The sequence below is a fragment of the Parasteatoda tepidariorum genome, chromosome 7, assembly GCF_982258835.1.
Source record: "Parasteatoda tepidariorum strain Cologne lab strain chromosome 7, Ptep-v5.0, whole genome shotgun sequence".
In the NCBI taxonomy this organism is placed as follows: Eukaryota; Metazoa; Arthropoda; class Arachnida; order Araneae; family Theridiidae; genus Parasteatoda; species Parasteatoda tepidariorum.
In genome coordinates this window covers 102,650,321-102,670,425 of record NC_141761.1, presented here as the reverse complement: position 1 = coordinate 102,670,425, position 20,105 = coordinate 102,650,321, and the positions used below count along the sequence as shown (strand labels likewise).

The window sequence follows — 20,105 nt, the reverse complement described above, 5'->3', positions numbered from 1 at the left end:
GTTTTATGGTAAGAAGTACCCTTTGAGTGCCGGTACTTTTACCTTAATTTGATCTGAAATTTTTTTACAGGGTATTTGTTGTTTCCAAAAATTACTTTCAACTAATTCAAAGAAATCATAATCCTCATTTCGTATTAAAAGTATGCAATAATCATATTTCCTTCTGTACCGGTCTTTATTTGGCATTGTATACAATGCATTCAAAGCCTTTAATAAATGTTTTCAACTGAATTATATAATTCAGTGGTACAGTGAAAAATTGCCGGTAGAATACTGCCAGCTTGCGGACACCCGTTGAAGGCCGACCCCTACTTTAAATCAACAGAACTGTAATTAAAAAATAAAAAGAAGGAATCCATGTCTGAACTCTTCGATGTCAGTTACAAAGTTTAGGAGGTCTTCTTCATAAAATATTCTAAAACGGGTATTCATTTCGAAATAAGAATAAGAATACCATCCCATAGTCAAAAATTTACGATTGTTTTAATTGGACTTCGGAAATTAAACGTTTTATTGTCACGGAAGATTGGGCTCATCTTCTTCACGATGACCTCTAAATCAGTCTCGTGAACTTCTGCGATGCCCCTTTTGTAAGGTCGACGGTTACAGGTAAGAAAAAGTTTAGTCTGACCTTAGCAGTAACTTTGCTCTGATATAAAATGGCCAGTTATGCAAGCACCGGTTCTTTATTCTTCTAGACCGTTTCGTTAACCGGAAGACCCCGATAGTCTCTTGAATTCGACGTGTTTGGGTTCTGCTTTTAGGAAGTAGGTAGTTGTTTTCATCTGATTGCTTATTCTAATCATAGTTACGTTTTCATAAGCAGTTTGGATAAAATTTATATTAAAGTTTATTCAATATTAGAGAACTTTGAGCTCTTTTGTTATTAAAATATATTTAGTTTTTAAATAATTTGTAACGTATAATTTAATAAAATTTTTTCTTTTTTATCTAAAACAACCGAGTCATCTAATATATATATATGTATATACACATAATAATTTCCTGTATATTTCATTCCGAGTGTATATCATGTATATCTATCTATCTATCTATATCTATCTATCTATCTATCTATCTATCTATCTATCTATCTATCTATATATATATATATATATATATATATATATATATATATATATATATATATATATATATATATATATATATATATATATATATATATACACATTAATTTTAATACTATTTTATTTTCTTGCATCAATTTACATGTCTTATTAATTGTCTATATATATCTTATAATACGTCTTAAAATATTGTCTTATCATTTTTTCCCCGAATTCTTTGACTTATTTGTCTCCCTATTATTCATTTATTAATGTTATCTCCATAATTTTGTATTTTATATCGTAAAATCTTTCTTTTTTTCCCCTGTCTTCTCTGTTAGACCAATTTTCTGTATTAATTATAATTATAATGTAATTCTTTCATTTCCTTCCCATATTTATACTATCGGTTTCTTTATAATTTATTTAATTCTTATGCAATGTCGGCCAGGTAGCTGAGCGGTAAGCGTGCCTGACTGAGGAGCAAATGGATGCGGGTTCGAATCTCGGTGAGGGAATTAATATATTTCTCTGGGTTGTTCTCACCCTATGAATGTGGCTCACCCTATGAACTTGCTTCTGAGTGGATAATGTTGCTCCGTGACTAAGGTTTACAGGTGCCCACCGTGTAAATTTAAAGAGCAACGCTTCCTGCATATTCTAGGACAAATGAACTAGAATTTAGTGTCTGCAGTTCAAAAAAAAAATTTCTTATGCAATTACGGGTTAGAACTGTTTCAGATGGTGGAAAAATTGTCTAATTTTAGGCGGTACGAATAAAAAAAGCTGTTGTCTCTCTTATCACGCTTTAGGTGGTGGGTCTTTAAATTTACTAGAATCGGCTAATAAGCCGGCATTCTTTTCTTAAAGGACGTGTTATTAATTTGACAATCAAAGAAAATTACAATTTATTCATTCAATACATCACTTTTTAATGCAAAGCAAATTTTACTTTGAAAGGCTTGTTTTGATCTTATTAATAATCAACCATTAGTAGTTTAATATTGACCAACTATGGTATACTAAGTAAAACAGGGTAGGATTGTAGGGTAGGATATAAATTGAAGGACAAGGGCTCACTAAAAACTCCTACATTTTTGCTTTTTTACCATACAATTGCATTATCTATACATATTTCTATTATGTGGCATTATAAATTCGGTTATTTCTTCATCTATTTGCAACACTATATTTACTATTCATATTGCTACAATTCATGAGCTACAATTTTAAAATTTACAGCATTTAGTTGTTGCATCTTAAACAGACTAAGCATGAAGTTTGGTGATGATTGTTCAATTAGTTTAAAATTAAATTAAATTTTAATTTTTTTAAAATACCCAAAAAAGGAAATATTTGAAATGCTCCATTTGTTCGGAAAAGCAAAGTAGGAAGTTAATTTTTTGTTACAAGATTTTTATTATATTTCTAAACAAAAGTTGCGATAATTCATAACTTTTAAACAAATTTAATCTTAAAACGATTTTGAAATATTAAAAAACACATAATTTTAACTAAAATAGTTACATAAGAATTTTCATTTGTGACTAAATAATTTTTTTTACTCTAGTTAAACCTATAATGCATCGCAACTTTCATTTAGACATGTATAACGAGACATTTGATGAAATATAGTTAAAAACAGACAAAATTTAAAATCTATGGAGCATTTCGAAAACACAAAATTTACCAGAATATTGATTTTGAGAAAAAGCCAGTTTTAAAATTTGCACACATTAATACACTATTTTTTGCTTGAATAATAAATTTTTAATGAGTTAAATATGTGTAAAATACTTATGATTAACCTCATCAGAAATTATATAGTATTTAATAATATTCAATTGAAAAATAATCCAAAATAACAATGTTATTACAATACTTGAACGAGAAAACGAGAAAGATGCGATAACACATTTTTAAACATATTTCAAATATATTACTTTTAACACTTAATTTAATATTCAAAATTCGCCTGCAGAATATGTCAACCCTTCTTTTCTAACTGATTTCTTTTCTAATGATATTTTTTTATATTTTCTTGAATTTTTCTCTTCCTTGAATTTTTGATAGGATTTTCGTTTATTCTGACTTGCACGCCTGCAATCTTTCCTTTCAGCAACTGTTACAGAGCTCTGATAAATATGTTGATTTTTTGATTTTTATGTCTCAACAAAACCTAAATTGTACTCTGCAACTGCAGCAATAACGCCCAACTCTAATCTTTTTTTGGATATAAACACTTCTTTTGCAAACTTACGCCAAATGCAACTGCAAAGGGGCGTGGTCATACTAAAAAAGCTTATATCTCGGTGAAAAATGATCAGATTTTAATTATTTTTTTTTAATTTAAAGCTTATGATTCCTACTTCAAATATAAAGTAAAATCTCAAAATTGAAAATTTAGTCATTTTATTCGAATTTCAACGTCCCTTGTACCCTTAAGTAAAAATTGGAGTAGTGTTAAAAAATTATTTATAGGTTGAGTATTTATTTCTATTCATTTTGTTTGGCTGTCCAAAGTAATAATTTGTGTTGAACAGTTACTTATAGGCTAAAAATTTATTTAGAATAATTTTGTATTTTTATAGAAATAAAAAATCAGTTATGAAGTAATTATTTTCAAATTTTTTAATCCTTTCTAAAATGGCTGTAAAAATTTTAAACATACACGGTGCTATGGAGTAAAAAAAATTGGTAAACTGTTACCAAAATTCAATGCATAAAGAGCATAGAAAATAATGTGGACATCTCTTGAAAAGAGTTTAAAAAATTCGAATCCAAATGCTTCGTATCGAGCAACAGCTGGATGGTAAAAAAATTAGGTAAATTACTACCAAAATTCAATGCATAAAGAATATTGTAAATATTGTGGACATCTTTTAAAAAGAGTTTAAAAAAGTCAAATCAAAATACTTCGCATCGGGTAACAGCTAGATGGTAAAAAAATTTGGTTAGTGTATTGTTTGAAGCTAATAAACGTGTAAAAATTAGAGGAGGATTGAAGAAATAAAATATTTATATACAGTTCGGATGTGAATTCGGCTTACCATTAAAGTTTATATGTTGCTTACGATAATTTTAAAAGTTGACAAAGCCGGTTGATTGAGGTGGCTAGTACATGTAGTAATCTTTAATAGAAATATAGGTGATAAATCAGCTTTCTCCTAATGTTATGGAGTTAATAATTGGTACTTTGGGATTATCCCATCGACTTGTCAATGCTTGTGAAAATGCACAAATCCTTCGGCGCCATCACAATGAAAAGCAATTTCCAAAATAAACATTCTAAACGAAGTACATTTATCAAATAATAATAATAATAAAATAATAACAACAAAAAATGCAAGTGTAAAAATACGTAATTAAAAAGTGCAATGAAAAGAATCAAAAAAGTAAAAACCTCTATTTTTATTTTTTATTTTTTTGTAATTACAGATTGAATTATTCTTGAATCTAACCACTGCACTGAAAATATGCCACTACATGCTAAATTCTTATCCATATGCAGCAGAGTTTAAAAAAAAAAAGTTTATTTCAACACGCAGAAGAAAACTAACTGGCATACTCAAGAATTACGCAGTAAATATGGTAAAATTTACTGTCATTGGAACAGAAGCTACCTTTTGGCAATAATATCGCGTTTGGCGAAAATGGTCGATGGGATAATTCTGAAGTACGACAATTGTTGATGAAGTTATCCCAAAGTACCGGTTAATTTCAATAAACAAACACATTTTTTTAAAGTTTAACTATGTATTTAGAGAATAATTAGTTTAAAAAATAATAATATTAAAAACCCGTTTAATTAATACAATTAAAAAGACTCGGTTCTCCTTAAAAATCTCGCACATTTTCGCTTTTTAATTATTATGTTTAGATAGTTGTAATAGAAACAGAAGTATTGCCTGATAATACAGTTGTTTGATAATTTTTCTAGGCGGATGACGTCAGAATGACCTAACAATCATTGTTAGCTCACTAACTCAAATGAAATTTGATTTAGGAGTGATATATTTTTTATTTATTTATTTTGTTGTTAGAAATGTTCTGAAAAAATATTTATGTTTCAGATTTTGCGATTCCACTATGATTCATCTGGGAGTTGGAAGTTTAATGATAATAGCCACTCTGGTAAAATATTATTATTATAATTAACTTACATCTACCAACTAACCATGGGTATTAATACAAAGAGACTGGTATAATGAATCACAATGAGGTTATTTGAGGAATTTATTATCACTATCAGCCAGATTTATTGATGAAATCCTTAGAAAACCAATAAACAACTCTCATAATATCGGGAAGAATCTATTTTTAAACAGAACCACGTAAGAGATTAAAAATCGAGTATATGACTAGAAAAAAAGTTGATCATTACTACATTTTGACACTTATTAGCCTACTAATTAACTAAGAAGTATGTATTTATTGCATCGAATCATTTAAATGTAAAGTTTCATGACCGTAGCTGCTGGTATTTAATACCAAATCAAAAATTTCAAAACTAAAACGAACCATGGAAAACTTGTAAATAAAACTAATCTAAATATTTAGTTCGATCTTATACTCTCAAAAGATTGGTTCAACGTTGAACCACAAAATCAGTACCTGATTCCATAATACGGCGTCAATTGGTTAAAACAAACCAAAAGTGTTAAACCCTCTTTAGGTTTAAATTGAACCATAGTATCGTGTGATAAAGTTAAAAAAAGTACCTGAGTCCTGGCACAACCTGGTGCAAAGCACTATATTAATGTGGTAGCAAATTTGATCGATATTACGGTTCAACACGCTCAAAGTTTCATAAATTAAATGAAAGTGTGCTGATTAAATTAATATTTTAAAATAATAGTGACAGAAAAACTTAAGTATTCATAAAAAGCAATCTGGGGGATATCTTCACAATAGTTTGGTCAGGGGAACTGTCGAATGTTAGGACTCCTTAATGTTAATTTTACTTTTTGTACATTTCACCTTATCCCGTGAACTTTTTGATCAAATTGAAAAATCTTTGCACACAACAATAAAATACATTTAATCAAACATAATTCCTTCCGAAAAACGCATTTCAATAAATATGTTAATAATTTTAATTAATACAAAATTTGAACGAAATCGGTCGAAAAGTTTTCGAGAAATCGAATTTTAAATCTACAGCTTTTTCAGCGTTACTTAAAATATCGTCTGTACTAATTAGTTAGAATATTTGGTGTCTCCCGCATAAGTCATTAAGATTGAGTTCTAGTACTTGAAAAACCGATCATTAGTTCAAAATTTATTCAGGGTTTTCTATTTTTTTTTTTTTTGCACTCTGTACCAATTACTATACGCTAGCAGCCACAAAGCCAAATGCATATTGATTGGACTCTAACCATCAATTTTAAATTCAATGCTGGATACCTTAAAACCCAAGTCAAGATTCTTGATGGTCAAATCTAAATATTCTGATGGCTCATGTTGGTTTCAGTGTGATTCGCGAAGGTTACCATCATCAGGCATTTTTCATTACGTGTTCGTAGTTTTTGATGCGCCCACAAAATTCCATCATTCCATGATGGAAAAAATGCTACTTTAATACTATGATGGTTAACTGTCAAGAGAAGTTTGACTCTCATGGACCAACAATCCATGATGATCCGTGATGGTTCGTGATGGTTCCAACTATACATTTCGATGATGGTTTAATGGGAATTCTTGTTGGTTCTCTGGAATATACCATCAGAACAAATTAGGTTTTTTCATGTTGGACCATCATAAATCAGTCTGAATTCCTACGTTGGGATGATGGTTTTTTATGATCGCTCCAACATTTGATTTCCAAGATACTATGATGGAAATTCGTGATTGTTCAATATAAAAAAAACATTAAAACAAGTTGCTATTCTTATGTTGGACCATCATAAATGAGTCCGAATTCCTACATTGAGGTGATGGTTACTTATGTTGGTTACCATCAGAAAATATAATGGTTCACGATGGAATTGTTGATGGTTACCATCAAGATTATGTTGGTCCATCAATAGAAAACCATCAAAAATTTTGATTGGGGAAGATATATAACACTCTACACAAACTCATCCTAGAACCATTGTGTAAATTTTGGATAAAATTATGAACTATTTTTCAGCCAGCTATTCTTAGAGCAATTGAACTTTACCCAGAACTTAGCTGAACTCTGTTCAGTACTGGAAATATATTGTTTTAGCGTTATAATCCATGTTGCGTAGAGTATCAGCACTTTCAGAAATAGCATTTCATAATATTTTGATGGCTTACTGGAATATCTAGACTTACATTCTTAAAATAATTCGTACCTTTTGAAGCATAAAATTGCTTAGGATTATTTAATTTTCTGTGTGATGTCAAATTGAACCACAATAACGTCAATTACTCAATGCCTGATTACATGATTACTTGATTGTAGTACATAAATATTTTGTAATTCAAGTTGAAATTAAAAAAAAAAAAAAAAAGCAAATCAGGACTGCAAAAAAAAAAAAAAAAAAAAAAAAAAAAAAAAAAAAAAACAAGTTCTTTCTAAACACATCAACCATATCTCCTTTTTATAATATATATCTCTAAAAAACTAAAATAAATTTTCCCTTCAAACTCCAGCATTACTTAATATCAATAATATCTTACAAAATGTGACTGATTTGAGCTCAGAAATGTTATTATTTATTTATTTTATTGAAAACAAAATTATCTCTTGCACTTTAAGCTGCGTTAAGCAGCTGTAAACTTTCTAACCGGCGAAAATGAGGAGCTCGAGATTTGATTTTGTTTAGATTCGTATGGATAGTGTTTTCTACACTAAGAGCGCTGCAAGCTCTTTACTGCCTATACTTCCGGGTTACTGTTTCTGGTGTATTTTGAAGCATTTGGCTCGCTACGTGATCATTGAGTTCTGAGACCTTATTGAATAGTATTTCTTGTATAGGTGTATTTGTAACCTGATTTATTATTTGTGTTTAAAAAATAATCATACTTTGAAGACCTGTCATTTCAAGAAGTAAGAATTGTCATTTGAAAAAAAAGAAGAATCGTTATAAAACACTTCTTTCCTCGTCAACAATATAGCAACTTCGAAATTCAAACCTAAATGATAATTTGTAAAATGAATTTATCTTGCTGTTCGAACAATAAACTAACACTAACATATGATGGTGCACGGCTTGCAACAAGACCGAACAGTAATAGACAAGTTAAAAGAGGCCAAATCGGGACTGCCAAAAAAGCGAGTTCTTTCTAAATCTAGCAACCATGTCACCTTTTATTAACAATACATCAATACATAACTAAATCTAATTTTTACTTTAAACTCACTAGAATTACCTAATATCTTATGAAATACAGTAGATTTGCTCTCAAAAATTATATAATTTATTTTTCTCATTAAAAAAAAATTATCTGTTTGAAAATATCTCCTCGCAGAATAAGCTGTAGTAGGCAGCTGTATGCGTTCCAATCGGAAGTAGAGCAGGTCAAGAGCTCAAGATTTTTGTTGTTTACATTTATATTGAAAACACCATCGATTGAAAACGGAAACCACAGTGAAAGGGTAACGAACCAAACTGAGTTGGGAATCATTGCTTCCGACTATTGCCAACGGTTGCCATTGTAACTTCGAACCATCATTTTGATTATTTTTTTTTCCTACTGAAAAAAATAAAATCGAATATATTATTCGATAATTTATTTTTATTTTTAGAAGAGAATAGAATTTTTTACAATCAAGTTATTTTTCGGAATAATCAATCATCCCGATACTAAGTAAAGTATTGAGCTGTGAATTTTCGAGAGAACAAAAACAAACTCTTGACTTAAGTTGAAACTTTTCGATATCGGTAACGAAAACTCTTCAAAACCCATTTAATCTTTTTAAACTGACAGACTTCACGGATTAAAATACAAAGAAACGATTTTCACAAGTTCCTGCAGCAATAGTTACGATATATATTTTTTTAAAAAACGAAATTTTTCCAAGCTTTTATGTAAAACCACTTACCGCAATTCATCTTTATTTTATTTTGCCATTTTTTCCAGATTAATAGCTGTTTCTGCGCATGCTCAAGAAGAGGTGTCGAGTGCATTGAATATCAAGTTATTAGTCGACATCAGGTAAACAGCTACTTAAAATTTTTTTTCTTGCCCTGCAGGCAATCTGAAATAAAAGTAACATTGTTATTGAACATTGTTTAAAAGCAATTTTTAATAAAAAAAACAATACTTCAAAAGATTGTAAAACTCATTATATCTAAAGCAACAACATTTTGAAATTTTTTCTTGTTTTAGAGTTTGAATGCGTGATTAAACAAACCATGAAGTTAAATCAATATTCGTGCTTCCTTTTTCAAAATATATTTTAAAATAGAAAAAAAAATGACTTAATTCAAATTATTAAAGCGCAAATTCTTATCCTGCATAGCGGAAAACAATAGTGATTTATTTTTATCTCAAGCTGTATTGATATTATCACTCTGTTGGATAAAATGTCACTTTATTAATTAAAGCAAATATTTTTGGTTCGTAAATTAGAGGAGAACAAATCAGATTTGTTATAAAAAAAGTTAAAATATTCAAACAAATGCGTTTTTAAATTATAATGCGTGTTTGCAGAGATATGGAGATTAGAACTTTTGTCCCAAGACTCTGGAAACAAATAATTCAATTAACTTTTTGAAAATATAATTAATCAAATTGAGTACATTTTTTGCGTTAATAATTATTTCACTGGTTGAAATAGAAAATAATAATTAACTGAATACTTTGATCTTAATTTATGTCTGTAAGTTAAAGCTAATTAAAGCAAACTTAGTTTCTTTATCTTTAAATAGTAGTGAAAAGTGGAAGGATATTTATTATTTTGTGATTTTTAATTAGATTGTCATTTTATAATACAATAATTAGTAAGCTTTTAATATTTAAATCTTTCAAATTATTTTTTGTTATGGTTAAAATGATTTTTTAATTTTTTTTTCACAAAACTTATTTAACAAATAAAGAAATGTATGTTTTTTGTTATGGAGGAAGAATTTGACTATGTATTTTATAAATCAAGAAGGGATTGAAAGAGGGTTCAAAGTCATAATTTAGTAAACTTGAATAAATTAGCCATAAAATTTATGCGTGGACATTAGGGGATTAAGTTCATCCTTTGTCTTCTTCTATTTTTTGTTGTTGTTGCTTGTTTTCAATTCAACTTCCATCTGAAAATATATTCGATCTGTAGTCCCTGACCAAAATATTAGACGCACTGTAAGATTCTATGTAAAATCTGAATTATCAGGTGATACTATACAGCTTGATTGTTTTTACACGCTGAAACCGGTTTGCACTTGCTTATGTTCGTGTCTCAATGGGTTAACATTGTACTGCAATACGTTAAAAATAAATACAAATAGGAAGTATATAGAAAATCTCCTGAATAAGGCCCCATTACATGTATGTTTAAATGTAAAAGTATCGCATTTAAACTCGTGCAAAACACGTAATTATTAAAACACTACAGCGCGTCTAATAATTTGGTCTAATTATTACAATATACTAATATAATACCTGATATAATAAATATTTTATACTTATATAATATATCGTGTAATTTATCCAATCGTCGAATTTATATTATAAATCGGCTCATTTAACCAATTGATTCACGAACGTAAGCAAGTCTAAACCGGTTACAATAAAGCTGTATAGTATTACCTGCTAATTAAGATTAACTCTTATAGTGCGTCTAATAATTTGACTGTTGTCTAATTGTTTGAGTCCTAGTGTTCGCACTCAGTTTTCAGCTCTTTCGTTCTGAGAGTCGTATTTAGCCGGCATGAACGTGCTGTCCAGTTTGTACGATCGCCGTAATTAGCCGGCGTCAGCATGATACCGTTTGGTAACCGCTCCAAACAAGTACATTGGAACGGTGAATGGAATATTACCCAATCTGCCTCTGGCTATCACTCCATTTACCTATAGACCAAAATTCTATTTACATTACATTATTCTATTTACATGTATTTGATTAATACCACGAAATGAATATTTTAAATACGCTTAATATGTTTTGAAAGTCGAAATAAGTTTCTTTTGTATGTTATATATTTAGAAGTGAGGTATTTCCTAAGTACAAAAGTAAAATATAGTAAGCAATCTTTACATGTCATTTTCACACTTCGTGGCGTGGTAAGTAAATCTGTGATGTTACTTCAGCAGGGCTAACTGCAGTTAAAAAAGAGGGTTTTAAGGGAAGGTTTTCTATGGTTATTTGTCAAATTGCCAAATGCCCTTGGAGCCTTCCTCCACTAGGAACAACAAAGTTCAATGATTTATCAAAATTAAGCAATGTTTCATAGTTAAATAAGACAAAACTAGATCCTTCAAAAAAATCTCACATTTTTCAAAACTGCTTTGTTGGATCACCTTCCATTTAGCTCTTCAAATTGCCTGTCTGTTATAACTACGTTAAACTTTGGACACAGCTATCATTCTGAACAAGTTATCTCGTCTTCGAGTAATTTTTTCCGTGCGTCGGTTGCTAAATGCTAATGTATGTCATTTATATTTTTTACTCTGTACTATATGCGTTGTTTTTGCAATGACTGGTGCTTTTAGCTACTATCTCTAGCACAGATGCAGCTGCAGTGTCAGGTGAGAGGTGAAAGTTTTTCAACTTAATAGACCTTAAATCTGTAATCGAAATAAACTTATAGCTGACCATGAAAATTTCCGTTTTGGAGATAATAGTTGTGATATCATCTTTGTGAAACTGTGTTATTTGCTGCTCGTTTTTGGCACACTTAGAACGATGGCGAGGAGTTTTAACCCCTTAACGATCGGTTAATTATCAAGAAAACGGTCATAAAAGTGCCTATTTTTTTGGCTTTCATATTAGTATTGCGTATTTGATTAGTGCTGACATCTGGTTTAAAATAAACTAACTATCTACATTTACCTTACAAATATCCAGCTACTACCATCTGGTCTGTAAAATGAGAAATAAAATGTTTTCCGGCCAAAAGAAATGAATTAGTTTTATTCTTATTGGCTCGTTACTACTGAACACTCCATCCCGGAAATTTCGCGGGAGCGAGAAATAGAGGGCGAAACCTCATCCCGTCATTTTCACGGGAGCGAGAAGGAAGGGATTAGGCATTTGAAATTTCATGATGTATTTAAGGTTTACATGAACTAACTTTTTTCTGTACTTAAAATATGAAATTTTTAGTGTCGTTAAAACAGAATTTGTCACGAAAAGATTCTCTCTCTCTACAGCATCCTCTTAACACTTCGCGTCCTGTTGTATAATATAATTTGGTGACCATCTTGACGAGCTTGGTTATTAAAATGAATTAATTAGCAAGTATGAGATGAGTTCTAAATAATTTCCACATTGAAAGAAAATCATCAGAACTTTTAAGTTAAGTTGAATTTTTTTCCTTCCGAGAAACATATTTAATTTAAATAGTTAAATTGCGTAAAAAGCTACTACACGAAAATTTGCAAAATGAATTCATGTTACTAACGGTGTTTTGAGAACACCCTGTTCGGTGCAATTTAAAGTTATGACTAATCTTATGATCTTCTGTCATTCAGGGTTATGAAGAAAGACAACTTCCTCCTGCAACATGGATTAGTACAACTGCTGAAGGATCTTCATTGACGGAAGCCAATAACGAGATGTATAAAAAGCTGTTTGCATACGTTCAGGGGCACAATGCTAAAGGTAAAATAGATAGACACAGAAAATTTCATAAGAGGATGCCATACCATGAGAGAAATTCTTCATCGCAAATTCTCTTTCACCTCCATAAGTAATTTAATATTTTAAGTATAGATAAGTTCAGATAAACCTAGAGTAAGCTATGAAATTTCAAATACTGAAAAGAAAATTTTTTAAAATATCAAATGAAAATAAATAATGAGAAGATAACTTAGGATTACGCAATGGAGAAATTTTTTTCCAATAAGTTGTTTGCAGTTTCATATTTGGAATTTTTTTTTTATGTATTTGAAAAGTCATGGCTTATTCAAGGTTTATCGGAAGTCACTTTTTCTATACTTTAAATTTTAAATTTCTTATGACGGTGGCAAAAAATTTGCGATGAGAAGTTTCTTTCATGGGATATTATAATTGTATACAATGATAATAGCTGTATTTACTTAACATTTCCTCACTGTTTATTTGCATAACAATTTTAAATAAGCATTAATAATTGTGTCTAGATAATAATTACGTGTAGTATGAAAAGTAATAATTAATTAACTTGAACAAAATTATGAAATCATCAAATCTGAGTATTTTAAGACTCGTTGATATTAATTTTTGCCGACCCAGTAAGAAAAAATGTTTATCCAAAGTTGTTTGGGAATCTGTAACCAAGCCTACTTTCAAAATCATTTTCATAAAAAACAAATTTTAGATAATTGTAAATGTAATTTTGAAAATAAGTTATTACAGGTTATATTTTTTCTCTATCACAAGTTAGTCGGAAGCGAAAAGACTCTCGAAATATTTGAAACTGTAATTTGGATAATACATTGTAGCCAGTTATATTTTTTCTCGATCACAAGTTAGTCGGAAGCAAAAAGACGCTTAAAATATTTAAAACTGTAATTTAAATAATAAATTTTAACCGGTTACATTTTTTCTCGATCACAAGTTTGTCGAAAATGAGAAGACGCTAAAAATATTTGTAACTGTAATTTGAATAATAAATTATAACCGGTCATTTTTTTTCTCCATCATAAGTTTATCGGAAACGAAAAAAAGCTTTATTTAATTGCAACTGTAATTTAGAAAATAAATTATAACCTGTTATATTTTTCTTCATCGCAAGTTGATCGGAAGCGGAAAAAAGCTTTATATAATTGTAACTGTAATTCAAAAAATAAATTATAACCAGTTATATTTTTCTCCTTCACAAGTTTATCGGAAGCGGAAAAAAGCTTTATACAATTGTAACTGTAATTTAGAAAATAAATTATGACCGGATATATTTTTCTCCATCGCAAGTTGATCGGAAGCGGAAAAAAGCTTTATGTAACTGTAACTGTAATTTAGAAAATAAATTGTAACCAGTCATATTTTTTCTCCATCACAAGTTGATCGCAAGCGGAAAAAAGCTTTATGTAATTGTAACTGTAATTTAGAAAATAAACTATAACCGGTTATACTTTACTCCATCACAAGTTGATCGCAAGCGGAAGAAAGTTTTATGTAATTGTAACTGTAATTTATAAAATAAATTATAACCAGTCATATTTTTTCTCCATCACAAGTTGATCGGAAGCGTAAAAAAGCTATAGATAATTGTAATCGTAATTTAGAAAATAAATTATAACCTCTTACATTTTTTCTCCATCACAAGTTGATCGGAAGCGTAAAAAAAACTATAGATAATTGTAACCGTAATTTGGAAAATAAATTATAATTGGTTGGAAGCTATAAAAAGCTGGATAAAATATTTAAGCGTTCTATAAAATTCATATTATATATGGCTTTTATAATAAGCGTTTTATAAAATTCATATTTTATGGAGTCACTGACTGCTAATACGAAGTTAATGTTGATTTGAAATTCAATATGGCTAATTGTAAATATGAAGTCAGATTTTAAACGTTCAGGATTGTTAATCAAATAAGGCGAGGAAAAAAACTCATCAAACCAGTGATATATTTTTAGAATATATCATATTCAAAAATCAGTACTTTTTGGGATCCCTAATTGCAAAGATAATAGTGAATATGACATTTTGAATCCTGAAATAGAAGGGTATCATTATTGCTAAAATTTTAGGTAATTGATTGATAATTTTTGATTGTTAAAGATAAAAGGAACTGAAGATTGATAATTTTTGATTGTTGAAGATAAAAAGAAATTGAAGATAATTTTATGAAAATATGAATAAATTGTAAGTGTTCAGTAAAGGCTGCCCTCATTATGCTTTTTTACAATTTTTATCAAAAAGAAAAACAGAAATAATAATAATAATGGAGGGTCGTTAATTAATATTCAATCGTAGTAAAACAAAAACGCTATCAAATTTTGATAAATCACGGTAAGGAAAGGAGGATGTAATAAACGGCAAGACTAGATAGAATGCGAAAGAAACAGTGAAAAAAGATAATTATAAACAACTTCAAGTTTCAAACTCCAATTAAAACTGTTTTAATATGAATTACTTCAGTCATATTAATTACTAGTCAGATTCCTGTAGCGTTTTTGTTTATTCTTCGCTTAAATATTAATTTGTGACAGCCCATGTCCATACTTTTTATTTTCATTTTTGATAAGGATTCTAAAAATAAATTTTAAGGAAATTTATTCTGAAACAACTGCATAACTTGAAATACATTTATTTTTCCTGCCCTACTATATACTATAGATAATCTAACAGCGTCACTTTAGTAGTTCATTATATATTTAAATAAATAGCAATATTTTTACATTAAATAGTATTTCTTTTTAATGGATTTTAGGAATGAAAATAAACACAACGACACCGATTCGAACTCGTATTGTACCGTGCCATGGTGCAACTTGTGCCTCCATATTCATTATGTCCTTCCTCATTCCATCCGAATTAGGCGAAAACGCACCTTATCCAGTAGATGGAGCACTTTTCATTGAAAAGGACCCGGCGCTTCGTTATGCAGTCAGGTAAAGCATATTACAATATTAATATTTAAAGAACCGAGTTGATGAAGGTTTTAAGTGGTAATTTAAAGTATTTGAGCTTTAAAGTTTATGCTGTGACAAAAGGAACACCTTATCCACTGTTCACAAGGTGCTCCCCTTATCCACTAGACTCTTTTCGTTGAAAAAAACCCATTGCTTCGTTATGCAGTCAGGTAAAGCATATCACAATATTAATATTTGAAGAGCCGAGTCGATTAAGGTTTTAAGTGGTGATTTAAAGAATTTGAGCTTTAAAGTTTATGCGGTGACAAAAGGAACACCTTATCCACTGTCCACAAGGTGTTCACCTTATCCACTAGATGGAGCTCCTTTCATTGAAAAAGACCCATCGCTTCGTTATGCAGTCAGGTAAAGCATATCACAATATTAAAATTTTGAAAAGCTGAATCGATGAAGGTTTTAAGTGGTAATTTAAAGTATTTGAGCTTTAAAGTTTATTCGGAGACAAAGATTAAAGGAAATAAAGATTATGCCTACCTTTTATTTCTCATCTGCAATTTTCCAATTGGGTGCTTGCAACTGATTACAAAACTGCGTCGAATTCTGTGACTGTGTCGAATCATGTGACTATGCACAATATGTTAACGTTACAGCTTTAATGGCTTAGGTATATTATCCCACTGAATCAATTTTCGGATCAGATTTAATTGGATACCTGCAAGTGACGTCACGTGTCTGTGTCGAACCTGATTAGCCTACCCACTCACGACGTCACTTGCAAGTATTCAATTAACGAAATTTATAAACAGAAGCTATTAGTCTGACGTCACACAACTTGCCTTATTGCCAAGCTGCCTATTACAAACTAGGGAGTTGCTAGGAAGTTTAAGAGTTAGATCGCCATAGACTTCGTATGAACTAAAAAGATTAGCAATTTGTAAGTTCCTTTTTAATATATATATTAAGCAGAATTAGGAATGCAACAGTTGGAAAAGTTTTACCACATCTTCAAACTTACTATTTTGAAATGCAAATAACCTTGAATACATCAGTCAAATTTAACTAAGCAATATACACGTGATACGGTATTCTTGGAGGAAGACACATCGCGTCACAAAATTGAACGTTTCTAAAGTACCTCTACTAATTACACACGGATATTGCTAATTTGTGTCGATAACTTTTGTCGATTACTTTGACAGTTATTTTCAATAACTGCATAAAATTTCGTAAACTTCGCTTAAATATTTATGGAGATTTCTATACGAAACAAATTTTTTTTGTCTTACGTTTTTTTTGCTATATCTTTAAAAGTATTAAATATAATTGAATTAAATTTTTGAAGCAACAAAATTATTGTCTTAAAATTTTAAAAAAATTCCTTAAAAACTGCTCAAGGTATGAGCATTTAAAGTAGTTCTTTTGTACTGTGCTAGCGCAAGGAAATATTTAAAAATTTCTTTTCATTTATGTGTAGTGAATCGTATTTGGCAAATAATGAAAAAAGTCTAATCCTGAAAATTTAAAAAATTTCAAGCAATTTTCTGAGTAGCTTTTGCATTTTTCAAAGAAAGCTTAAAAGGATACGGATTTTTCCATAAATTTATTTTTGTATCAAGATAAAACTTAGTAACAAATGAATAACACTAGAAAAATCGTCCATGCAACAAAATGTGATGGTATAAGGAAAAGAAAAACATGTGAAAAAAACCCATGTATTTATACGGGATGATGTCCCATAAGGTCGATGCCATTTTTAATTCATCTTGTTTGATAATAAAAAATAAAATTTGTGGAAAACCCGTTATCGTTTTGAGCTTATTTTTTAAAAAAAAAAAAGTACGAAAACTACTTTGAAAATTGCTTGAAACTTTTTGAATTTTAAGGATCTACGAAATAAGATTTTTTTTTTCATTAATTGCCATATGCGATTCACTTCAAAAGTATGAAAAGAAAATTTTTTTCACGCTTGCGCAGTATGGAAGAAATACTTTAAATGTTCATATCTTGCACAGTTTCCAACGATTTTTTTTTCAAGTTTCGAAACAATAATTTTATAATTAATTTTGAATTGCTTAAAAAATTATGTTTAATCTTAATCAATATTTTTAAAGATATGGAAAAAAACGTAAGACGAAAAATTAGTTTTTATAAAAATGCCCATATCTCCACCAATATGTAAAGCGAAGTTTAACGAAATTTTGTACAGTAATTGAAAATAACTATCAATGTAATCCATACAAATTACAAGCTTATTGTTTGATGTTTTTTGGCATAGGGTGTTTATAAACATTTGTTTTCTTTCGTATTGTAGGTCGCTTAAGCCTTTGAAAGCTAAAATCTTATTGCTAAGCTTGAAAAATCGCAAGAACTAAACACGTCTAAGGTTACAAAATGATTTTCTAAGTATTTCTTTTGAAATTTAAAAACAATTTCAAAAACTGAAAGCGTTTCTTCTATAACTGTAGGGTCGTGTATATGGTTTTAAATTATAGCTTTACAAGAAGTGTAAGGCACTTAAATTGCCACTTTTTTTAAGACTTTTAAGTAATAACTTTGAAGAACAATGTCAAGTATTTGTCAGAACATGTTTTTCTCGTAAATTTTGCGATTTATTAATGTTAAATTTTTATTAAATGTGTATTTTGAATCTGAAATATCTGATTTGAATCTAGAATATTTATTTTGAATCTAGAATATTTATTTTGAATCTTCATTTGAGTCGAGATTATTTATTTTAAATCTAGAATATTCGAAGGAAGACCAACAGAATTAGAGTGGCTAGAACAGTCTCATATATTGGCGAATCTTGTAAAAAAGGATCCCACAATTGATAAGAGTTACTATTACACTGTATGGTATGATCCACCTTATCAACTGTTTCACCGCATGAATGAAATATGGATGGCGAAAAAACAGGAAAAAGCGGATAAAGGTCAACTCCTTTCTGTAGAAACAAAAGATCACAAAGAAAAAATTTAAATGCACTTATGAGTTTTCTTTAAAGACAACTTCACTTCTTTCATGCTTTACATTAACTCCACTTGTTTGGATGAGTTGAGTTTTTGTTTTTATAAAACATTTTTATTTATTCACATAGCTTTAAAACTGACATTTATATTGTTTCATTCATTATTTATCCTGAATATATTTTGGCTCCAAAATATTACACTTGATGGTTAATTGTTTGCTTAATTAATTTACTTATACAAAACTGATTCCTGTCATAATTTATAATAATTTATAAAAAAACATTTTGTCTATACGGTAAGTAAAATAACTGCAATTTATCTACTTTTTTTTGTTCATATACAATAAATAGTGCATTTAATTGTAGTTTAAGTAACTGGATACCCGCAAGTGACGTCATAGTGGGTAAATCGTGGCATTTGTCAATTTAGAAGTCAATCAGGGCCGACACACAAGTGTGACGTTGCTTAGAGGTATCCAATTAAATCTGATTAAATAAGTTTGGACTTCTCGATTTCTTCTCGAGATCCAAGTATCCAATTAAGGCAAAATTTTAAGTTTGTTGCATAGTAAATAAATTGAAATTTAAAAAAATAAAAAAAATATTTTAAAGTAAAAAATTTTTTACCTTATAGTTTAATATTTTAGACTACTATATTTTGCTTAAATCTAATTTTAAAATTCAAATAAGCATTTAGAAGTTTTTTAATGTTAATAATAATAAGTATACATCTTAAAAACCTATCAAATCATGTTCTCGGAAAACGAAAAAATTCATTAATATAATGTTTAGAAAATGTTTAATTCTGGAATCGAATAAAATTTTTATCAGACTTCACATGACTTCAATATACATGAATTTATTTAGGACTGGTATTTACGAGAAAAAATATTTTTTTCCTTGTATTATGATACTAGTAATGAAGTTTCATTAATCTATAATCATCAATTTTTATTTATTTATCATAATTGTGTGAGTTTTTTACCACTATGTCTTATATCATTATGTATGCTTCTGTAAGATTTTCCCAGTTTTAGTTTCAACATTATACTAATTCCATGCATTATTTATTAACTTGTTGTTAGTGTCTTCTGTGTTTTATATGTTCTACTTGTTGTAAGAAAATATATAGACAGTTAGAAATTGTTGTGCATTTTTTAATTGATGATCTTTTAAAAATAAAGTACTTAAAATGTTTTAAATTTGGCGCATTATTATTTTAAAAAAATCAACGTTCCTGAGTTTCTAAACGAATTGGTTGACAGAATTATGGCACAGTTTTGAAAAATGTATTTAAAGGATTTAGAATATGTTAACCGTTGCTATAGCATCCGATTGCTTTAAATAGAACCCTATTTATGTAGAATATTTTTTCCATTACCTGTGTTGATATAAATGTGTAAATATAATTAAAAAAAGAGACCAG

The 20,105-nt window shown here is 29.1% G+C and overlaps 1 protein-coding gene across 1 annotated transcript; it reads left to right on the top strand.

The window, feature by feature from the left end:
- Positions 1-623: 623 nt before the first annotated feature.
- On the top strand, positions 624-19,218 carry LOC107436647 (heme-binding protein 2). Its single transcript, XM_016048424.4, has 6 exons — positions 624-767; positions 5,141-5,201; positions 9,120-9,194; positions 12,663-12,792; positions 15,549-15,729; positions 18,456-19,218. The coding sequence occupies exons 2-6, from the start codon at positions 5,157-5,159 to the stop codon at positions 18,688-18,690; spliced, it is 666 nt and encodes a 221-aa protein (XP_015903910.1). The 5' UTR covers positions 624-767; positions 5,141-5,156; the 3' UTR covers positions 18,691-19,218.
- The last annotated feature ends 887 nt before the right edge of the window (positions 19,219-20,105 follow it).